The 23,669-nt window shown below is 44.7% G+C and overlaps 1 protein-coding gene across 1 annotated transcript in view; it reads right to left on the bottom strand.

Annotated features, from left to right (window-relative positions):
* Positions 1-12,400: 12,400 nt before the first annotated feature.
* LOC143766897 (uncharacterized) overlaps positions 12,401-23,669 on the bottom strand; it is a 34,222-nt gene continuing 22,953 nt past the window's right edge. Inside the window, exons 7-8 of the mRNA XM_077254901.1 lie at positions 17,001-17,099; positions 12,401-13,059 (exon numbers count right to left, since the gene is read on the bottom strand). Coding sequence (XP_077111016.1) covers positions 12,542-13,059; positions 17,001-17,099 — 617 coding nt within the window. The 3' untranslated portion in view covers positions 12,401-12,541. The remainder of the gene's footprint in view (positions 13,060-17,000; positions 17,100-23,669) is intronic.

Below are 23,669 nucleotides of genomic sequence, written 5' to 3'. Positions count from 1 at the left end.
AATTCCCAATTAAATGTCACCTGCTGAACCAGCAGGAAGTACGGCGGCGTCTAAAAATCACTAAAATTGACAAATCTCCGGGCCCGGATGGGATCCACCCCCGAGTACTGCAGGAATTAAGTACAGTCATTGATAGATCATTATTTTTAATCTTTAAAGACTCCATAATAGCAGGGTCTGTACCACAGGACTGGCGTATAGCAAATGTGGTGCCAATATTCAAAAAAGGGGCAAAAACTAAACTCGGTAATTATAGGCCAGTAAGCTTAACCTCTACTGTGGGTAAAATCCTGGAGGGCATTCTAAGGGATGCTATACTGGAGTATCTGAAGAGGAATAACCTCATGACCCAGTATCAGCACGGGTTTACTAGGGACCGCTCATGTCAGACTAATCTGATCAGCTTCTATGAAGAGGTAAGTTCCGGACTGGACCAAGGGAACCCAGTGGACGTAGTATATATGGACTTTTCCAAAGCTTTTGATACGGTGCCACACAAAAGGTTGTTACATAAGATGAGAATAATGGGGATAGGGGAAAATATGTGTAAGTGGATTGAGAGCTGGCTCAGGGATAGGAAACAAAGGGTGGTTATTAATGAGCACACTTGGACTGGGTCGCGGTTAGAAGTGGGGTACCACAGGGGTCAGTATTGGGCCCTCTTCTTTTTAACATATTTATTAATGACCTTGTAGGGGGCATTCAGAGTAGAATTTCAATATTTGCAGATGACACTAAACTCTGCAGGGTAATCAATACAGAGGAGGACAATTTTATATTACAGGCTGATTTATGTAAACTAGAAGCTTGGGCTGATAAATGGCAAATGAGCTTTAATGGGGATAAATGTAATGTCATGCACTTGGGTAGAAGTAATAAGATGTATAACTATGTGCTTAATTCTAAAACTCTGGGCAAAACCGTCAATGAAAAAGACCTGGGTGTATGGGTGGATGACAAACTCATATTCAGTGGCCAGTGTCAGGCAGCTGCTACAAAGGCAAATAAAATAATGGGATGTAATAAAAGAGGCATAGATGCTCATGAGGAGAACATAATTTTACCTCTATACAAGTCACTAGTTCGACCACACTTAGAATACTGTGCACAGTTCTGGTCTCCGGTGTATAAGAAAGACATAGCTGAACTGGAGCGGGTGCAGAGAAGAGCGACCAAGGTTATTAGAGGACTGGGGGGTCTGCAATACCAAGATAGGTTATTACACTTGGGGCTAGTTAGTTTGGAAAAACGAAGACTAAGGGGAGATCTTATTTTAATGTATAAATATATGAGGGGACAGTACAAAGACCTTTCTCATGATCTTTTTAATCATAGACCTGAGACAGGGACAAGGGGACATCCTCTACGTCTGGAGGAAAAAAGGTTTAAGCATAATAACAGACGCGGATTCTTTACTGTAAGAGCAGTGAGACTATGGAACTCTCTGCCGTATGATGTTGTAATGAGTGATTCATTAATTAAATTTAAGAGGGGACTGGATACCTTTCTGGAAAAGTATAATGTTACAGGGTATATACGCTAGATTCCTTGATAAGGCGTTGATCCAGGGAACTAGTCTGATTGCCGTATGTGGGGTCGGGAAGGAATTTTTTTCCCCATGGTGGAGCTTACTCTTACCACATGGTTTTTTTTTGCCTTCCCTTGGATCAACATGTTAGGGCATGTTAGGTTAGGCTATGGGCTGAACTAGATGGACTTAAAGTCTTCCTTCAACCTTAATAACTATGTAACTATGTTACTATGATAGCCTGCATGAAGCACGATAGAGTGCAACCTTTTTTTGTATATGTTAAAACAAATGGTGTCGTTCAAAAGTCCAACTCCTCCCACAAAAAAACAAGCCCTCACATGACCATACTGACAAAGTAAAAAAGTTATGGCTCTGGGTAGAAGGGGAGCAAAAAATGATAATGCAAAACCAAAAATATCTCTGGCATAGCTCCCAACCGTCCCTCATTCTGCGGGATTGCCCCGGATGTGATGCTTTGTCCTGCTGTCCAGCGCAGGACGCGCTGATCCCGCATACAACACAGGAGAAGCTGCCGTCACGCTCCCTTGCGTTAGGCCACGCCCCTTCCCCATGTTCCTGAGTCTTACTCTTAGGGCTTCCTGCCTGTGGCATGAAGGAGGCGCTGCCAGCGCTGGGCACGGGGTCATGATCTGCAGGAGGAGGAAGTCGAGGAGCTCTGCTGGATGTTGTGCAGGACGAGCAGGCACACCGACCCTCCTGCCCCTGTGTGCGGTGCCAGGTAGGTGCCAGCAGGATAATGAGCTGGAGTGGGCATGCTCAGTAGCCATGTGCTGCAGCAGGCTGCTTGTTGCTCTGCTTGTAAGGAAACTTGTTCTCACCGTGCAGAGAAATGTGTCCAGATTTACTGATCTGCACCTAATGAGGCTTTGTGCTGTCGCTGCCCCTCCATCACTGCCAGGGAAGCAACACATGCCCTGGTGAGGGCACCCACAGGTGAGCGCCATGCAGCACTGGCACAGGGCTCACACAGCCCCTTCTCTGGTGAGAAGCACGTGCCCTGGTGATGTGCTGCCTGTTATGTGTGGGGTCAGGAGGTGTTTACAGTGTGGATGTAGCCGAGCCATGTGTGTATGAAGTGTATGGAGCGGAGCCGTGTGTGTACGAGGTGTATGGAGCGGAGCCGTGTGTGTACGAGGTGTATGGAGCGGAGCCGTGTGTGTACAAAGTGTACGGAGCGGAGCCGAGTGTGTACGAAGTGTACGGAGCGGAGCTGTGTGTGTACGAGGTGTACGGAGCGGAGCCGTGTGTGTACGAGGTGTACGGAGCGGAGCTGAATGTGTGCGGAGCTGAGTGTGTACGAGTTGTACGGAGTGGAGCCGTGTCTGTACGAGGTGTACGGAGCGGAGCTGAATGTGTACGGAGCAAAGCTGAGTGTGTACGAGTTGTACGGAGCGGAGCCGTGTGTGTACGAGGTGTACGGAGCGGAGCCGTGTGTGTACGAGGTGTATGGAGCGGAGCCATGTGTGTACGAGGTGTACGGAGCGGAGCTGAATGTGTACAGAGCGGAGCTGAGTGTGTACGAGTTGTACGGAGCGGAGCCGTGTGTGTACGAGGTGTACGGAGCGGAGCCGTGTGTGTACGAGGTGTATGGAGCGGAGCCGTGTGTGTACGAGTTGTATGGAGCAGAGCCGTGTGTGTGTGTGGTGCATGGAGCGGAGCCGTGTGTGTACGAGGTGTACGGAGCGGAGCCGTGTGTGTGTACGAGGTGTACGGAGCGGAGCTGAATGTGTACGGAGCGGAGTGTGTACGAGTTGTATGGAGCGGAGCCGTGTGTATGAGGTGTACGGAGCGGAGCCATGTGTATGAGGTGTACGGAGTGGAGTCGTGTGTGTATGAGGTGTATGGAGCGGAGCTGAATGTGTACGAGGTGTACAGAGCAGAGCTGAATGTGTACAAGGTGTACGGAGCGGAGCTGAGTGTATGAGGTGAGCGGAGCCGTGTGTATGAGGTGAGCGGAGCCGTGTGTATGAGGTGTACGGAGCGGAGTCGTGTGTATGAGGTGTATGGAGCGGAGCTAAATGTGTACGAGGTGTACGAAGCGGAGCCGCGTGTGTACGAGGTGTATGGAGTAGAGCGTGTGTGTACGGAGCGCAGCCGCGTGTGTAGGAGTAGCTATGTGTGCCCATTATACGGTGCGAAGTGTCATGTGTGGCCATTATAAAGTATGGAGCATCATGTGCGGTCATTATACAGTATGGAGCATCATGTGCAGTCATTATACAGTATGGCCAAATCCAAATTGAAGAAAAGGACAGCGCCACACCGGATAGTGAAAAGCAGCTCACATATTTATTCTGCCTCCTGCGGCAACGTTTCGGTCCAAAGACCTTTGTCAAGCTTGACAAAGGTCTTTGGACCGAAACGTTGCTGCAGGAGGCAGAATAAATATGTGAGCTGCTTTTCACTATCCGGTGTGGCGCTGTCCTTTTCTTCAATTTGGATTTGGTTGTTCTGTCTGGGATGGACCCCCTGGTGAGGACGTGCGCCCCGATGTCCATAGAGAGTATATAATTATAGGGTGCGGCTTTACTGCTTTTTTTGAAATTATACAGTATGGAGCATCATGTGCAGTCATTATACAGTATGGAGCATCATGTGGGGCCATTATATAGTATGGAGCATCATGTGTGGCCATTATACAGTATGGAGCATCATGTGTGGCCATTATGTAGTATGGAGCATCATGTGGGGCTATTATACAGTATGGAGCATCATGTGCGGTCATTATACAGTATGGAGCATCATGTGTGGCCATTATATAGTATGGAGCATCATGTGTGGCCATTATACAGTATGGAGCATCATGTGTGGCCATTATACAGTATGGAGCATCATGTGTGGCCATTATGTAGTATGGAGCGTCATGTGTGGCCATTATACAGTATGGAGCATCATGTGGGGCTATTATACAGTATGGAGCATCATGTGTGACCATTATACAGTATGGAGCACTGTGTGGCCATAGTTTTTTGTTTATAATTATTCTTTATGAAAGTGTGATCAGCAGTGCTAAATGGGTGTGATTGGGACGTGGATATGGGTGTGGCTAGTTATGAATGGGTGTGGTCAGAGGCGTGGCCTAAAATTTGCCCCGGCGCACTATGCGCGCCGCAAGTTTTGTCCCTCTTTCCCATCTTCAAAAGTTGGGAGGTATGTCTCTGGTGGTTAAGGGGTTAAACTCGGTTTTCAATTGCATGTTCTTTTATACTTTACCTAATAAAGATGAGTTATTTTTACTGATAAATGTTTGTTTTGGGTCGTTTATTTTCTGTTGGTATTTGGTTTATCCTATAAAACTCCCATATAATATTCCATCCCTGAACGCACGCTGCGCGCATCATGTTTTTGTACAATTTGTCAATAATATATATAGGTTCTCCCCATCTGAGTTATTTTTGAAGGTCAACAAAATACGATTTTCCTGTAATTCATTTCTCACCCTCTAGGTATAATAATGGCTATTACCTGTGTGGGATTTTTGATGTTTATTAAGGTTGACAACTAGTTGGACAAGCCCTTCTCATTCCTCATGTTTGGTCCTCATGTTTGCTGGTGCCATTTCACTGGTGTTGGCGCTTGGGTTCTTGGGGCTCTTTTGAGGCTTTTTACGTCATGTGAGCCCTGTGCCCAATCAGCGCTGACGTCACTGTCCCCACCTTCAGACAAATCAAGCATCATGAGGCAGAGAGCAGCCGCGGCCCTGGCTTCCTGTTCATGTGCAATACGTCCGAAGGAAGGAACAGTGAAGCTGCCGCTGATCGGGTGCAGGGTTCGTGTGATGTAACAACCTCTCATAAGCCCCGGGACAGTGAGTCTCCACACCGCTGAAGTGGAGCCGGCCGCCAGCGGAGTATGAGTGGTTTTATTTTAATGAGTCGAAACACGAGGAATGAGTTCACTGAGAAAAAAAAATAGGTATTAAGCTTACCGTTAATGATGTTTCCAGGAGTCCATCCTGACAGCACCCTGGAGGACGTCCTCCTCCCCTTGTTGGGACAGGAAATACACGAGTTTAAAAGGTCATGTCCCACCCCTAATCCTCAGTGTTGTAACAAGAACCGCTACAAGGATATGCAGAAAAGAAGTTTAATGAAGACTTCAAACATAATACATTGAATCCAGACATATTACATCATATGTTAGAAACATGTTACATACATGCCAGATTTAAACAAACATGATATAGGTAATCAAGGGAGGGAACTACCAGTGCTGTCAGGATGGACTCCTGGAAACATCATTAACGGTAAGCTTAATACCTATTTTCCAGGACGTCATCCTGACAGCACCCTGGAGAGTACCAAAGCACCTCCTCAGGGTGGGATTACCGCTTAGAGAACCTTTCTCCCAAACGCAGTATGTTGACCAGACAAAACATCAAGTTTATAATGTTTACAAAAAGTGTTGGCACTAGCCCAAGTCGCGGCCTTACAAATTTGTTCTAAAGAGGCCCCTGCCTTCTCTGCCCAAGAAGTAGCTATCCCACGGGTAGAATGTACGTGGAGACCCTCAGGAGGAGGGACCCCTTGAGACTGGTAGGCCTCGGAGATCACAGATGTGATCCACCGTGCGATAGAGGCCTTAGAGGCCTTCTTACCCTTATTTTTTCCCCCATATAGAATAAATAAATTCGGATCAATACGCCAAGAGCTGGTAGCTGTCAGGTAGTCTAGAACCGCCTGCCTGACATCCAGAGAATGTAATTCCCTTTCTTTAGCATTAGTGGGTTTATCACAGAATGATGGCAATACGACTTCTTGGTTTCTATTTTTACTTGTTCCCACTTTTGGGATAAATGAGGGGTCCAGTTTAAGAACTAGGCAATCGTCTCTAACCTGGAGGTACGGGTCCCTAGTACATAGGGCTTGAATTTCCCCCACCCTTTTAGCTGTGGTAATTGCCACTAGAAATGCCGTTTTGCGAGTGAGTACCGAGATGGGCATATCAGTGGAAGAAGCGTAAAGGTCTGTAAAGACAGAGGAACCTAAGGACCAGATTAAGGTCCCAAGAAGGCGATAAATGCCTAATAGTAGGGCGCAACCTCTGTGTGGCTCTGATGAATTTAACTATCCACGGATGTGAGGCTAGGGGATAGTCTAGGAAGGAGCTAAGTGCCGAAATCTGCACCTTCAAGGTGCTAGGTTTGAGACCTTTGTCAAACCCAGCCTGAAGGAAATCTAGGATTCTGGGTAAGTCAGGAGTGCCTGCCGTAACCTCAGACCTGCCACCTTCCAGACAGAATCGCCTCCAGATTTTAAGGTAGATTGCTGAAGTAACAGGCTTTCTACTGAACTTGATAGTTGTTATCACTCGACTTGATAGGGCCTTTGCTTTCAGAATGAGCCGCTCAGGATCCATGCTGAGAGACGGAGTTTCTCTGGGTTTGGGTGAAGAACCGGGCCTTGGTGGATGACATCCGGTCTGAGAGGAAGCTCTAGTGGATCTGCTATTGCCAGCTGTAGTAGAAGGGAGAACCAGCTCCTTCTTGGCCAGTATGGGACGACCAATATGACCCGGGCTTGATCCTGTTTGATCTTCCTGAGAACAGCCGGGATTAATGCCTGAGGAGGAAAAGCATATGAGAGGGGTTCTGTCCAGACTTGGCTCAGAGCGTCTATCCCTTCCGGAAGATCTCGAGGGTTCAGTGAGAAGAATTTTGAGACCTTCGAATTTTTCCTGGTTGCAAATAGGTCTATGCAAGGAGTCCCCCAGCGAAGACACAACTCCTGGAAGATGTCCTGGTTGAGTTCCCATTCTGTGGGGAACACCCTTCTCCTGCTGAGGTAATCTGCTATGATGTTTTGGGACCCTTCCAGGTGAACCGCTGAGATGGAAAGAACTGATCTTTCTGCCCACCGAAATATCCGATCCACCAGTTTCTGAAGCAGATGGTGTCTTGCGCCTCCCTGATGCTTCAGGAAAGAGACTGTTGTCACATTGTCGGACATTATCCTCACATGGCGATTTTCCAGGATGTGTCGGTTCCTCTTCAAAGCTTCCCAAACGGCGTACAGCTCTTTGAAGTTGGAGGAGCTCTGGGTGACTTCCTCCGGCCATCTTCCTTGAAGGAACCTGTTTTCCAAGTGGGCTCCCCAGCCCCAGGCGCTGGCATCTGTAGTGACTACTACGTGGGGCTCGGCAGACCATAATACCCCTTTTCTTAGGTTTTCTGGTTCTGTCCACCAAAGGAGAGACTCTCTTACCAGAGGAGTTAGTCTCAACGTTCTGTCCAGAGAAGCTAGGCGTCTGTCCCATTTGGACAGGATTAGTTTCTGCAGCGGCCTGGAATGGAACTGAGCCCATCTTATGCACGGAATACAGGCAGTCATTAGGCCGAGGACTCTCATGGCCACTCTTATTGACCCTCCTTGTCTTAACAGGATCCGGATCTGGGACTGTATTGCTTCCAGCTTGGGCTCGGGGAGGAGAGATATTCTGTCTGTCGAGTCCAGATATACTCCCAGAAATGTTTTTCTGTGTTCTGGGGTTAGGTCGGATTTCTTCCAATTTATGACCCATCCTAATTCTTCCATCACCGAAATGGTTCGGTTCCTGTGATCTGATAGAATCTCTGGCGTTCTTGCTACCAGGAGGAAGTCGTCGAGATATGGGACTATTATGATCCCTTGACTTCTTATGAAAGCGACGATCTCGGACACCAGCTTTGTAAAGATACGGGGTGCTGAGGCAAGCCCGAACGGAAGGCACTGGAACTGGTAGTGACAGGTCCCGGATGGCAGAACTACCACAAACCTCAGAAGCTTCTGAGACGAGGGGTGGACTGGGACCTGATAGTAGGCACTCTTCAGGTCGAGAGTGCACATCACGGCATTTCGATCTATGAGAAGGATCGCCGACCGGATAGACTCCATACGGAATCTCTTGTACCTCACCCAGGCATTCAGAGGCTTTAGATTTATTATAGTGCGAGATTCCCCGGATGGTTTTGCGATGGAGAAAAGGGAGGAATAATGACCCTGGCTCACTTCCCGAGGTGGTACTGGCACTATGAACTCTGAGGACAGCATGTCCTTTAGGTCTAACATCATTGGGGAGTTTCGCATTATGACCGTAGGTGCAATAAATCTGTCTGGTGGAGGAGAGTAAAATTCGATACGGTAGCCCTCTGACACAGTCCAAAGAACCCAATTGTTTTGAGTGATTTGGGCCCATTTGTCCGCGAAGTGACGTAGCCTCCCCCCTATAAGTGTGGCGTCATTGTGGTTTAGATTTTGAGGAGGGACTGAAAAAGAAACTTCTGTTTCTATTGCCCTGGTTACGGGAGCCTCTATAAGATCCTCTATGGGATCTACCTCCTCTAGAGTCAGTCTGTCTTCGGAAGGGGAATCCCCCCCGAAAGGACTGAGGTTTCCTAGTTTTGTCCTCCGGAAACCCCTTCTTTTTATCCGAAGCTGACTCTAGGATAGTATCCAGAGGAGGCCCGAATACTCGAGCTCCGGAGAAGGGGATTGAGCATAGCTTAGATTTGGAAGCACTGTCCCCCGACCAGGATCTTAACCATACCGCCCTCCTAGCCGCGTTCGATAGCGAACCACTCCTAGCCGAGAATCTGACTGATTCAGCAGTCATATCGGACAGAAAGGCCGTGGCGGACCTCATAATAGGGATGGATTTTAAAATTTCAGATCTCGGGGTCTTATTGGACAGGTGTTCTTCCAATTGACCCATCCAAAGATACATAGAGCGAGCTACCGAGGTAGCCGCTATGTTGGTTTTAATCAGAGCCGCGGAAGATTCCCAGGCTCTTTTCAAAAGGATGTCAGACTTTCTATCCATGGGGTCGCGCAGGCTTGAAGAGTCCTCAAAAGGTATGGCAGTCTTTTTAGCCACCTTCGCCACCGGAACGTCAACCTTAGGGATTTCTTCCCACAGTTTTACGTCCTCAGGTTCAAATGGTAGACGAGCTTTGAACTCTTTGGATAACACCAGCCGGCGTTCCGCTTCCTTCCACTCCTCCATTATCATGGCTTTAATGTGTTCGCTAACGGGGAATACAGTCTGCTGACGTGACATAAGTCCCCCAAACATCAGGTCCTGCCTGGACTGTGGTTTAGGAGTCTCTTCTATCTGCATGGTGCACCGTACTGCCTGCACCAGATCATTTGTCTCTTCTGCCTGGAAGAGATATTTCCTTTGGTGGTCTTGGCTTCCTGACGGAAGCTCGCCCTCTTCCTCTGAGATGAAGTCCTCTGAATTAGACGTCCTCAGAAGTAAACTCTGGTTCTCGTTCCTGTCTGGCCCTCTTGCGGCTGGGAATAGGACTGGGCTTCTGCACCATATTGGATAACGAAGCCTGTACCTCCTCACGTATAAGGGATCTCATCTCGGACAGTAATGTCGGCTGTTCGTCCCTCACGACTTTAGACGTACAATCTGCACACAAAGTCTTTCCATGGGAATCCGGGAGCTTCGCATTACAGATAGGGCATCTAGCAGATTTTCCCGAGGCCTTGCCGGATCTCCTAGCCTGACCAGAGGGACCAGAGGAACCAGAGGGGCCAGCAGGGGTTCCCTTATCCTTAAATGACATAAGATAGGGATAAGCGCTGGGGTAAGCCTGCTTCTAGGTGCGGATAGGGGTCTGCGCTATGCGCACTTACCACCTCCTCGACCGGCATACTTGTATCCATGATGAGTGAAGCAGGTCCCCGCAGCTTGTAGCGACGGAACAGGAGCGCTGAAACAGGAGCGCTGAGGCGCCGGAACAGGAGCGCTGAGGCGCCGGAACAGGAGCGCTGAGGCGACAGAACAGGAGTGCTGAGCGTCGGAACAGGAGCGCTGAGTGTAGCAGGTCCCCGCAGCTTGAAGCGTCGGAACAGGAGCGCTTCAGCCGATATGTGTTCCACAGTGGAACGCACGCTTTCCCCCTTCAGTGCAGCGTTACCGGAAGTGACGGTAACGGATGCCGAAAACCGGAAGTGACGCTGTCCTGGTCACTTCCGCCTAGGGACGCCGATCTGGATACCACGCTGCTCCACACAGCGTGGATGGCGTCCGCAGCCGAGAGCCTCCCACCGGGAGGAGCGGCTGCCACCAGGAGTCTCGTCCACTCCTGGTCTTTGGAGCAGAAGGACCCCCCACCGGAGGGTGTCTGCCCTGAGCCTCTTGACAGGGGGAAGGATATTGGCAAGCCGCACGATCCCCCTGAGCTCTGGTAAGCTTGCAGCTTTTCACTCGTGCGTCCTTTCCTTGCAGGGACAGGAAAAACACTGAGGATTAGGGGTGGGACATGACCTTTTAAACTCGTGTATTTCCTGTCCCAACAAGGGGAGGAGGACGTCCTCCAGGGTGCTGTCAGGATGACGTCCTGGAAAATTATAATATATAATTATATATAAAATGATCCCTTGATTAGAAAAAGATTCACTGACAAAAGGATAAAAGTAAACTTTATTAATTCCAAACGTAAAGCTATACCCATAATTCACCCCCTGAAGGTTAGTCAGTAGGTGGCTAATAGAAAAAACATATACCCCACAGTTCAGTATATAGGGTGAGGTGACGTATACACACTCACTCTCCAAGCCTCTCATTTCTACAGGTTTCATTGTCCTCACCAAAGGCGACTCATCAGGAGACTATTTAATATTCACCTATAGTCAAGCGAGACTAAAAAAAAAACTAAAATCATGTATCATGTTATCCGAAACAGTCAGAAAACCAGCCACATATTGGCAGATCCCAGACCTCAAACTATACACTTCGTAAGTTTATACTCCACTCCAGTGTCAGGAATAGATAGTATGTGAAAATACAGTATATACCGCTCAGGGAACACTGAACTTTCAGAGATAATCTCCATATTCATACTAAATAATGGCACAGATCTTCCAGACATTATGATTGCACACATCCCTAGTCTTTATAACAATATTGCACTCATTTCTTGACAGACCGCAGCATGGCCATTAGTTAGAAGCTGTTATTGATCTTTGGAGCAGGTAAGTTCTCCCTGAGTGGTACATATTGGGCCGTCTGAAAACGGAGCTTAGTCTAGGACAATTTGTCTGCACTACTAATTAACAGCTGTTACAATACCAAACTAGGGCAGTCCCTATAGGAGAAAAACACAAGAATTATACTGTATTGTCACATACTATCTATTCCTGACACTGGAGTGGCGTATAAACTTACGAAGTATATAGTTTGAGGTCTGGGATCTGCCAATATGTGGCTGGTTTTCTGACTGTTTCGGATAACATGATACATGGTTTTAGTTTTTTTTTGGCTAGTCTCGCTTGAATATAGGTCAATATTAAATAGTCTCCTGATGAGAAGCCTTTGGTGAGGACAATGAAACCCGTAGAAATGAGAGGCTTGGAGAGTGAGTGTATATACATCACCTTATCCTATATACTGAGATGTGGGGTATATGTTTTTTTCTATTAGTTACCATCTTACTAATCTTCTGGGGGTGAATTATGGGCATAGTTTTACATTTGGAATTAATAAAGTTTAGTTTTATCCTTTTGTCAGCAAACATGTGGAATGACTAGAGACAACCCATTTAAAGGGACACTGTCACCTGAATTTGGAGGGAACAATCTTTAGCCATAGAGGCGGGGTTTTAGGGGGTTTGATTCACCCTTTCCTTACCCGTTGGCTGCATGCTGGCTGCAATATTGGATTGAAGTTCATTCTCTGTCCTCCATAGTACACGCCTGCGCAAGGCAAGATTGCCTTGTGCAGGGATGTACTACGGAGGACAGAGGGACAGAGAATGAACTTCAATCCAATATTGCAGCCAGCATGCAGCCAGCGGGTAAGGAAAGGGTGAATCAAACACCCTAAAACCCCGCCTCTATGGCTAAAGATTGTTCCCTCCAAATTCAGGTGACAGAGTCCCTTTAAGAAGATTAAATTTTGGTTAAAACTATTCCAACATTATGAACATAAAAAAGGCTTCTCTCCTATGTGACGTCTCTGATGTTTGTTAACAGGTGATTTGCAAGTAAAATATTTCCCACATTAAGAAAACGAAAAAGGCTTCCCCTCTGTGTGACTGCTCTGATGTCTAACAAGAATCGCTTTCCGTTGAAAACATTTCCCACATTCTGAACAGGAAAAAGGCTTCTCCCCTGTGTGACTGCACTGATGTCTAACAAGAAGCTGTTTCCATCTAAAACATTTCCCACATTCTGAACAGGAAAAAGGCTTCTCCCCTGTGTGAGTTCTTTGGTGAATAACAAAATGTGATTTCTTGTTACAACATTTCCCACATTCTGAGCAGGAAAATGACTTCTTTGCTTTAGGAGTAGTTTGTTTTTTAATGCCTCTTTTGTGACTTTGATTTTCCTTAGTAGTCAGTAATGAATCAGAAGATGGGACCTGTTTCATAGGATCAGATGAAAGATCTTTGCTGTGAATGGATGATGATATATCTGGAGTAACAGCAATCACTTCAGTTGTATTTGGTAGGATCTCAATATCATCAGATTTATAAACTGAAGATGTCAGCTGTCCCTCTGATCTCCTGGTACAGTCATCTGCTAAGACAAAAAACATTTTTTTTTTAATAAAATATCCTTGAGTTTTATATTTTTTAACATTTCTATTTAAACTGTCCATAAAAATGGAAACTATGTAAAAAACTTAAATTATTCATCAAGACAGTGACAGTTCAGTCTAATAGAAAACCTTGTTGGATGAACCAATAGTGTGTGGTGTTCAACTGTTTGTTCATTCTGACTCCCAAATATCGAATAAAAAGAAACCAATCAATGTTATGTATGTGAAAATAATACCAATTCTCATCTCACAAAAAACAAGTCCCCACTCAGGTCCATCATCTGTCAATGGAAAAACAGAGATTCCCACACTATTAGTGGCTCAAAGGCTGTTGACAAGCAACAAAGTTTCTATAAACCAATCCAGCAAAATCCGCTCTCACTTCTGAGTCTTGCAGTGTGCTCAAACAACATTTAGGATCCCTGTATTTAGCAATATTATATTATGAGAAGAATCCACTTAATTTGCGGTGTGTGTCTCCTGGAGCACAATTTGGGCACTATGTGCTGGGTAATAAAATTATAAATGTGTAATTTTCACTCTCCATCATCCACTTCGTGCTAATTTCCAGAAAGTGGCTGTGGAGTCAAAATATTCATAACTCCTGCACATGTGGTCAAAATTGTTGGTACCCCTCGTTTAATGACAGAAAAACCCACAATGGTCTCAGAAATAACTTGAATCTGACAAAAATAATAATAAATAAAAAATCTATGAGAATGAACAAATGAAAGTCAGACATTGCTTTTTAACCATGCTTCCACAGAATTAAAAAAACAAACAACAAACTCATGAAATAGGCCTGGACAGAAATGATGGTACCCTTATCTTAACCACTTCGTGACCGCCAGCAGTAGATAAACATTGGCGCTAACTATAACGATGGGATTCTGGCGCACAACTATTACTGTGACCCCCAACCTCATCAAGACCTGATTGGTTTAGGTCCTGACGACATCAGCATCACACCAGCCATTAAGACAAATCATTAGGAAAGTGTGTTGTAGCAATGAACTTTCCCGGGCGATCTGCCTCATAGAAACCCAATTTCTCCTCAAATCCCCTGTCAGTGAGAGATTAGAGGAGAAACAGTGTTACAAGTGCTGCTGGCAACAGCTGTGTCAGTCAGCGATCTTGTTATAAAGTAAAAAAACCAGATAAGGCAGGTTAGGGTTAGTGCTATAGTTAGGGTTAGTGTTGGCGCTAAAGTTAGGGTTACTGTTAGGCTAAAGATAGGGTTAGAGTTTATTCTAAAGTTAGGGTTAGGCTAAAGAATTAGGCTTTTCTCAATTGTCTCTCCAATAATTTGGTCACCTCAGTCACGTCACGTCAGTCAGTCACGTCAAAGTTTTCTATTTCCTGAAAAAATACATAAAAATGAATAATCAGTATTATAGTGCAGAGGAGGCTTATGCACTTTTATGTTCTGACAGCGAAGAAAGTGCAGTGCCAGATGGCGATGTGGATTTCGAGGGCTTCAGTAGCAGCGACAGTGATAGCTCAGAAATGAGCAGTGATTCTGGTCCATCCTCACACACAAGGACCAGTACAGCAAGAAGGACAAATAGCGCTTCTGGAGAAATGTCTCCAACTCAGGGAACAATGCCCAGTACTAGCGCTGTACCTAGTGCTCATGAATTGGCGCACACCAATGTCCAAGGGGCTTTGCCTCTTGATGTAGCATTTCCCAGATGGGAGGCTTCGGATGCGGCTACTCCAGTCATCCCTAATTTTAATGCCATTCCTGGTATAAATGTGGAGGTGGAAAATTTTGGACCAGTTAATTTTTTAAAATTTGTTTCTGACAGATAGCTTGCTAGAGCATATTGTCCTACAAACAAATTCATATATGTCCCAATTCATCAGCCAGAATCCACGATCCTATTATGCTAGGTCAAATTTATGGACACCAACTAATGTCCTAGAAATGAAAACAGTTTTAGGGGGAAAAAAAAAGAGCTTTCGGTCCTATTGGTCCAATTGCCCTGTTCAAGCCACCCCAATGTTTTCTGCCTTCTTTCTAGGACTCGTTATGAAATGCTCATGAGATTTTGGCATTTTAACGACAATAGTCAATGCCTGTCCGAGATGCCCCAGAACATGACAGACTATTCAAAATCAGACCCATCATCGAAGACTTGACAGAAACATTCTTAAAGCTCTACACCCCAACAGAAAACATTTCCATTGATGAGTTCCTTGTAAAATTCAAAGGAGACTGCACCTCAAGCAATTTATTCCTTCTAAGAGGGCAAGTTTCAGAATAAAACTCTATAAAATGTGCGACAGTTCAACCGGATACACATCAGCTTTTCACATTTATGAGGGTAACGATAGCCAGCTAAACCCACCAGGATGCCCTACTTATCTGGGGACATCTGGAAAAACTGTTTGGGAGGTGAAAACTCTATTTTTACAAAAAGGCTACAATCTGTAGGTTGACAACTACTACACCAGCACACCCCTATTTAACCCCTTTCTGACATGAGACGTACTATCCCATCACGGTAACCTGGGCCCCTATGACCACCGATGGGATAGTACGTTATCACCGATCAGCGGCCGGGTGTCAGCTGATTATCACAGCTGACATCCAGCACTATGTGCCAGGAGCGGTCACGGACCTCTCCTGGCTCATTAACCCCTGGAACACTGCGATGAAACATGATCGGAGCGTTCCGGTGGCATAGGGAAGCATCGCGTAGGGAGGGGGCGCCCTGCCTTCTTCCCTGAGACCCTCGGAACAACGCGATGTGATCACGTTGTTCCGAGCATCTCCTCCCTTCAGGCCCTGGATCCAAAATGGCCGTGGGGCTCCATCTGGGTCCTGCAGAGAGTTGGCTTACCTGCAAGCCTCCAGCACTACCTGTCAGATCGCTGTCAGCACTGACACATCAGATCAGCGATCTGACACTATATCATGATGTCCCACCCTGGGACAAAGTAAAAGAAAAATATTTACATGTGTAAAAAAAAATCCTAAATTAAAATACATATATATATATATATATATATATATATATATATATATATATATAGTTCCAATTAATGCATTTATGTAACTAAAAAAGTACACATATTTAGTATCCCCGCATCCGTGACGACCTGACCTATAAATGTGTCCCACTAATTAACCCCTTCAGTGAACACCGTAAAAAAAACGTGGCAAACAACGCTTTATTATCATACCGCCAAACAAAAAGTGGAATAACATACGATCAAAAAGACGGATATCAATAACCATGGTACCGCTGAAAACGTCATCTTGTCCAGCAAAAAACGAGCTGCCATACAGCATCATCAGCAAAAAAATAAAAAAGTTATAGCCCTCAGAATAAAGCGATGCAAAAATAATTATTTTTTTTTGTAGAATAGTTTTATTGTATAAAAGCGCCACCCTGGGACAATGTAAAAAAGTTAAAAAAAAAAATATATTAGCATGTGTAAAAATATTTTAAAAAAGTCCTAAATAAAAAAAATATATATATATATTGTTCCAATAAATACATTTCTTTATGTATATAAAAAATAAAAATAAAAGTACACATATTTAGTATCGCTAACAACCCGACCTATAAAACTGCCCCACTAGTTAACCCCTTCAGTGAACACAGTAAAAAAAAAAAAAATAAAACGAGGCAAAAACAATGCTTTATCATCACATCGCCGAACAAAAAGTGGAATAACACGCAATCAAAAATACGAATATAAATAACCATGGTACTGCTGAAAACGTCATCTTATCCCACAAAAATCGTGCCACCATACAACATCATCAGCAAAAAAAATTAAAAACTTATAGTTCTCAGAATAAAGCGATGCAAAAATAATTATTTTTTATATAAAATAGTTTTTATTGTAGAAGAGCACCAAAACATAAAAAATGATATAAATGAGGTATCGTTGTAATCGTACTGACCAGAAGAATAAAACTGCTTTATCCATTTTACCAAACGCAGAACGGTATAAACGCCCCCCCAAAAGAAATTCACAAATTGCTGGTTCTTGTTCGTTCTGCCTAACAAAAATCAGAATAAAAAGCGATCAAAAACTGTAACATGTCCGAAAATGGTAACAATAAAAACGTCAACTCGTCCCGCAAATAACAAGACCTCACATGACTCTGTGGACCAAAATATAGAAAAATTATAGGTCTCAAAATGTGGAGACGCAAAAAATATTTTTTGCAATAAAAAGCGTCTTTTAGAGTGTGACAGCTGCCAATCATAAAAATCCGCTAAAAAACCCGCTATAAAAGTATATCAAACCCCCCTTTATCACCCCCTTAGTTAGGGAAAAATAATAAAATAAAAAAATGTATTTATTTCCATTTTCCCATTAGGGTTAGGGTTGGGGCTAAAGTTAGGGTTGGGATAACATTTCCGGCTGGGTTAGGGGTGTGGTTAGGGTTATGGTTGGGATTAGGGGTGTGTTGGGGTTGGGATTAGGGTTAGGGGTGTGTTGGGATTAGGGGTGTGGTTAGGGGTGTGTTGGGGATAGGGTTGGAGATAGAATTTGGAGGTTTCCACTGTTTAGGCACACCACGGACTCTGCAATGCAACATGACGTCCGATCTCAATCCATACAATTCTGCGTTGAAAAAGTAAAACAATGCTCCTTCCCTTTCGAGCTTTGCTGTGCGCCAAAACAGTGGTTTATCCCACATATGGGGCATCAGCGTACTCAGGACAAATTGGACAACAAGGTTTGGGGTCCAGTTTCTCCTGTTACCCTTAAAAAAATACAAAACTGGGGGATAAAAAATTATTTTTGTGTAAAAAAAATTATATTTTTTATTTTCACGGCTCTGCATTATAAACTTTAGTGAAACACTTGGGGGTTCAAAGTTCTCACCACACATCTAGATAAGTTCCTTGGGGGGGTCTAGTTTCCATTATGGGTTCACTTTTGGGGGATTTCTAATGCTTAGGTACATCAGTGGCTCTGCAAACACGAGACGCCTACAGACCATTCCATCAAAGTCTGCATTCCAGAACGCCACTTCTTCCTTTCCGAGCTCTGCCATGCACCCAAACAGTAGTTTTCTCCCACATATGGGGTATCAGCGTACTCAGGACAAATTGAACAACAACTTTTGGGGTCCATTTTCTCCTGTTACCCTTGGTAACATAAAACAAATTGGATCTGAAGTAAATTTTTTGTGAAAAAAAAGTTAAATGTTCATTTTTATTTAAACATTCCAAAAATTCCTGTGAAACACCTGAAGGGTTAATACACTTCTTGAATGTGGTTTTGTGCTCCTTGAGGGGTGCAGTGTTTAGAATGGTGTCACACTTGTGTATTTTCTATCATATAGACCCCTCAAAATGACTTCAAATGAGATGTGGTCCCTAAAAGTAAATGGTGTTGTTAAAAATGAGAAATTGCTGGTCAACTTTTGACCCTTATAACTCCCTAACAAAAAACATTTTGGTTCCAAAATTGTGCTGATGTAAAGTAGACATGTGGGAAATGTTATTTATTAAGTATTTTGTGTGACATATCTCTGTGATTTAAGGGCATAAAAATTCAAAGTTGAAATATTGCGAAGTTTTCAAAATGTTCGCCAAATATCCGTTTTTCACAAATAAACTCAAGTAATCTCAAGGAAATTTTACTACTATTATGAAGTACAATGTGTCACGAGATAATAATGTCAGAATCATCAGGATCCATTGAAGCGTTCCAGAGTTATAACCTCATAAAGGGACAGTGGTCAGAATTGTAAAAATTGGCCCGGTCATTAACATGCAAACCACCCTTGGGGGTAAAGGGGTTTAAAAAAGTCTGGTTGAACATAACATGGGGGCTTGTGGGACCACTCGCAAATATCGTCAGGGGTTTCCGCAATCATTGATCAACAAAAAGTGCCGAAAGGGGCAGTCAGGAGCTTTACACATTGGAGAGATGCTTGCCCTTAAGTATTAAAAAAAAAAAAATGTTATCCTGAGCTCGATCCACACAGATGCCACAAGGGCCCCTGCAGACCAACAAGGATCCACTACTCCAAAACCTGTGTCTGTCATTGACTACAACAAATATATGGGGGGTGTGGACCTTGCAGACCAGGTTCTCCAGCCATACCGGGTATCAAGAAAATCATATACCTGGTATAAGAAGTTAGTCATTTGTTTGTTTCAAGTGGCCACATATAATTCTTTTGTGTCATAAAAAAAAGCCGGAAATGCAGATACTTTCCTTGATTATCAGGAAAAGGTCATTGAAAATCTTGTTTTTGAAAATGTCCCCGTCAATCCTTTAGAATCTGAAGATGTCAGAAGACTCACTGAGCGACATTTCCATACAGAACCACGTTTTTAATCTGTTTTGACATTCAAGCATTTGGTTTATTTAGTGACAGACACATCTCAGTAGAGCTGACTTAACAATTTCTGGGGGTAGGTGGGGGGATGTCTCCAGAGACACAAGCTGGGCACAATATATTGGGCACTACAATTACATGTTTGCAATTTTTGCTCTAAAACTCCCACTACGTGTTTCTGGAAGTCATCCGTGTAGTGAAAATGGTCACTGTATCCATAGATGAATTCCCAGAGGGGTGTCATTTCCAAAATGGGGTCACTTCAGGGGGATTCTGTTGTTCTGGCACTTTGCGGCTCTCCAAAGTTCCATAACAGCAGAATACCCCCTGAAGTGACCCCATTTTGGAAATGACACCCCTCTGCGAATTCATCTATGGGTGTAGTGACATTTACCCATCTACCTATTTTCCAATGTAAAATCTGTGGTTAAAACAACATTTTAGTGGTAAAAATGTAATTATTTTTTCTTCACTGCCCAATGTTGTAATTTTCTATGGAACAGCTGTGGTGTCAGTATGCTCACTGCACCACTAGAAGAATTCATTCAGGGAAGTATTTTGTAAAATGCAGTCACTTTTGGGGGCTTATGCTGGTCTGGCACCTCAGGGGCTCTGACAATGAGGCGCTTTTTCCCTTCTGAGCTCTGCCATGTGCCCAAACAGTGGTTTACCCCCACATATGGCGTATCGGCATGCTCAAGAGAAATGTCACAATAATTTTTGGGGTCCAATTTCTCCGGTTACCCTTTGGAAGAAAAAGTGACGGCAAAAAGATAATTGTAGACAAAAAATATGATTTTTTTATTTTCACGGCTCTACGTAATTAACTTCTGTGAAGCACTTGATGGTTCAAAGTGTCCACCACACATCTAGATAAGTTTCTTGGGGGGGGGGGTCTAGTTTCCAAAATGGGGTCACTTGCTGGGGTGTTTCCACTGTTTAGACACGTCGGGGGCTCTGACAATGTGACATGTCACCCACAAACAATTCAAGCAAAATCCGCTCTCCAATATGGCGCGCCTTCCCTTCCAAGCTCTGCCATGCACCCCAACAGTAGTATTCCCCCACATATGGGATATCGCCGTGCTCAGGAGAAACTGCACAACAAATTGCATGGAGCAATTTCTCCTATTACCCTTACGATAATGCAAAATATGGAGCTAAAAAGATTCATTTGTGAAAAATGTATTTTTTTTTTTTTATTTCCATGGCTCTACATTATAAACTTCTGTGGAGCATCTGTGGGTTTAAGGTGCTCAATGCACATCCAGATAAGTTCCCTAAGGGGTCTAGTTTACAAAATGGTGTCACTTGTGGAGTGTTTCAATGTTTAAGGCAAATCAGGGGCTCTCCGCGACATGGCAACCACTAATTATTCCAACATATTTTACATTCAAACAGCTAAATGGCGCTCCTTCCCTTCTGAACACTGCCGTGTGCCCAGAGAGTAGTGTACAATCGTATGTAGGGTATTGTGAGAAGATGGAAAATAATTTGTAAGATCCATTTGTTTTCTATTATCCTTTGTGAATAATTCCAAAGTTATCACCACATAAAGTGACCACGTCAGATTGTAAAAATGGGGCCAGATTAAGAACACAAAACTGGCTGCGGGAAAAGGATAAATCAGAGTATTCTGGACACTACTGTAATCAAAAACTGACTATAGACAATAACATCTACTGAAATGCTCAAACTGAACAGTCTCCATCAGTAATAAATGAGGAGCTAGTGGTGAAACCTCTCTGGGGTAATTAGAGCACGGGGCTCGGTGACTTCACAATCTAAACTATCGGAAGCTCCAATATTTTCTGTCAGATGAGTTTCAAGAAGAAATTTTACACATTTAACCCCTTAACGACCGCCGATACGCCTTGTAACGGTTGGCAGTTAAGGGTACTTAAAGGGCCACTGTCACCCCCCTCCAGCCGTTATAAACTAAAAGAGCCACCTTGTGCAGCAGTAATGCTGCATTCTAACAAGGTGGCTCTTTTAGTTTTTGGTTCAAGTATTCCCAAAATAAAGCGTATTTTGGATAAGTTTCAAAACGCTTTATTTTGGGAATACTTGAACCAAAAACTAAAAGAGCCACCTTGTTAGAATGCAGCATTACTGCTGCACAAGGTGGCTCTTTTAGTTTATAACGGCTGGAGGGGGTGACAGTGGCCCTTTAAACCACAGCAGCGTTAATTAACGGCGCTGTGGAAAAAGTGAATAGTGCCCCCCAGAGTCGGATTTTCTCTGGGGTCTCGATTGCTGAGGGTAGCCGAGACCCCAAAGAACATGATTCGGGGGGGGGGGGTTTACCGACCCCCGAGTTGCGATCGCTGGTAATTAACATTTACTGGCGGTCGCAACAAAAAAAACAAAACAATGCGATTTGACATTTACTTTCTCTGTCCTCCGATGTGATCGCACATCAGAGGACAGAGAAATGGAGTCCCCGATCGCCCCCTAATACTGACCTGTTTCCCCCAGTGCTCCTCGTGGCTCCCGATGGGCGCCACCATCTTGTTCCGAGAAAAAAATGGCGGGCACATGCGCCCGCTGCCCGGGACCTGGCAGATCTTTGGGGTCTCGGCTGCCGGGAGTAGCAGAGACCCCAAAGAACATGATCGGGGTCGTTTTTTACCGACCCCTGTTTTGCGATCACCGGTAATTAACCATTTACCGGTGGCCGCAAAAAAAAAAGCAATCTGTCATTCTCTGTCCTCTGATGTGATTGCACACAATAGGGGGATCGGGGACCCTGTTATACTTACCGGTGTCCCTGGGTCCTCCTGCTTCAAATTCTGGCCGTCGGCTTCTTGCTCTGGTAACAAAAATGGCGGGCGCATGAGCAGTGCGCCCGCCGTGATCTGCCGGCCAGCACAGGAAGATTCTTCCTCTTGTTTTATTTTGGTCACTGTGAGATCCTATCACAGTGATCAAAATAAAAAAATAGTAAATAACCCCCCCTTTATCACCCCCTTAGTTAGGAAAAAATAATAAAATAACAAAAATGTATGTATTTCTATTTTCCAATTAGGGTTAGGGCTAGGATTAGGGTTAGGGCTACGGTTAGGGCTAGGATTAGGGTTAGGGCTAGGGTTAGAGCTAGGGTTAGGGTTGCGGTTAGGGTTGGGGCTAAAGTTAGGGTTAGGGCTAAAGTTAGTGTTACAGTTGGGATTAGTGTCATGGATCCCAATGGCTGGGGATCGCACTGGACAAGCAAAATAACATAAATAACGGACGAGCTCTAGGGTGATGGAACCTGGGCTGACCGCTGCCCTACTCCTGACAAACACAACTAGAAATAGCCAGGGAGCGTGCCTACGTTGATTCTAGACGCCACGCGCCAGCCTAAGAGCTAACTAGCACTGCAGAGGAAATAAAGACCTAGCTTGCCTCCAGAGGAATGAACCCCAAAAGGTATAGTTGCCCCCCACATATATTGACGGTGAAATGAGAGGAAGGCACGCACATAGAGATGAAAATAGATTTAGCAAAATGAGGCCCGCTATAACTAGAAAGCAGAATGATACAAAAGGGGTCTGAGCGGTCAGCAAAAAACCCTAATCAAAAACCATCCTGAGATTACAAGAACCCATGTGCCAACTCATGGCACATGGGGAGAACCTCAGCCCACTAGAGCTACCAGCTAGCATAGAGTCATAATTAGCAAGCTGGACAAAAAAACAAACAACTAAAAAACAGAACTTAGCTTATCCTGAGAGATCTGGGAGCAGGTAGTCAGGAACCAAACTGAGCACATCTGAGTACATTGATAGCTGGCAAGGGAATGACAGAAAAGCCAGGTTAAATAGGAAACACCCAGCCTCTGATGGACAGGTGGAAAGCAGAGACCGCAACCCACCAAAGTCACCCAGTACCAGCCGTAACCACCAGAGGGAGCCCAAAAACAGAATCCACAACAGTACCCCCCCCTTGAGGAGGGGTCACCGAACCCTCACGAGAACCCCCAGGGCGATCAGGATGAGCTCTATGGAAGGCGCGGACCAAATCAGTCGCATGAACATCAGAGGCGACCACCCAGGAATTATCCTCCTGACCATAACCCTTCCACTTAACCAAATACTGGAGTTTACGTCTGGAAACACGAGAATCCAAGATCTTCTCAACAACATACTCCAATTCTCCCTCCACCAGCACCGGAGCAGGAGGCTCAACCGAAGGAACAACGGGCACCTCATACCTCCGCAATAACGACCGATGGAACACATTATGAATAGCAAACGATGCTGGGAGATCCAAACGAAAAGATAC

Source organism: Ranitomeya variabilis, chromosome 4 (genome assembly GCF_051348905.1).
Source record: "Ranitomeya variabilis isolate aRanVar5 chromosome 4, aRanVar5.hap1, whole genome shotgun sequence".
In the NCBI taxonomy this organism is placed as follows: Eukaryota; Metazoa; Chordata; class Amphibia; order Anura; family Dendrobatidae; genus Ranitomeya; species Ranitomeya variabilis.
Note: the sequence above shows the minus strand (reverse complement) of the source record. Positions and strands in the feature narration are given on the sequence as shown.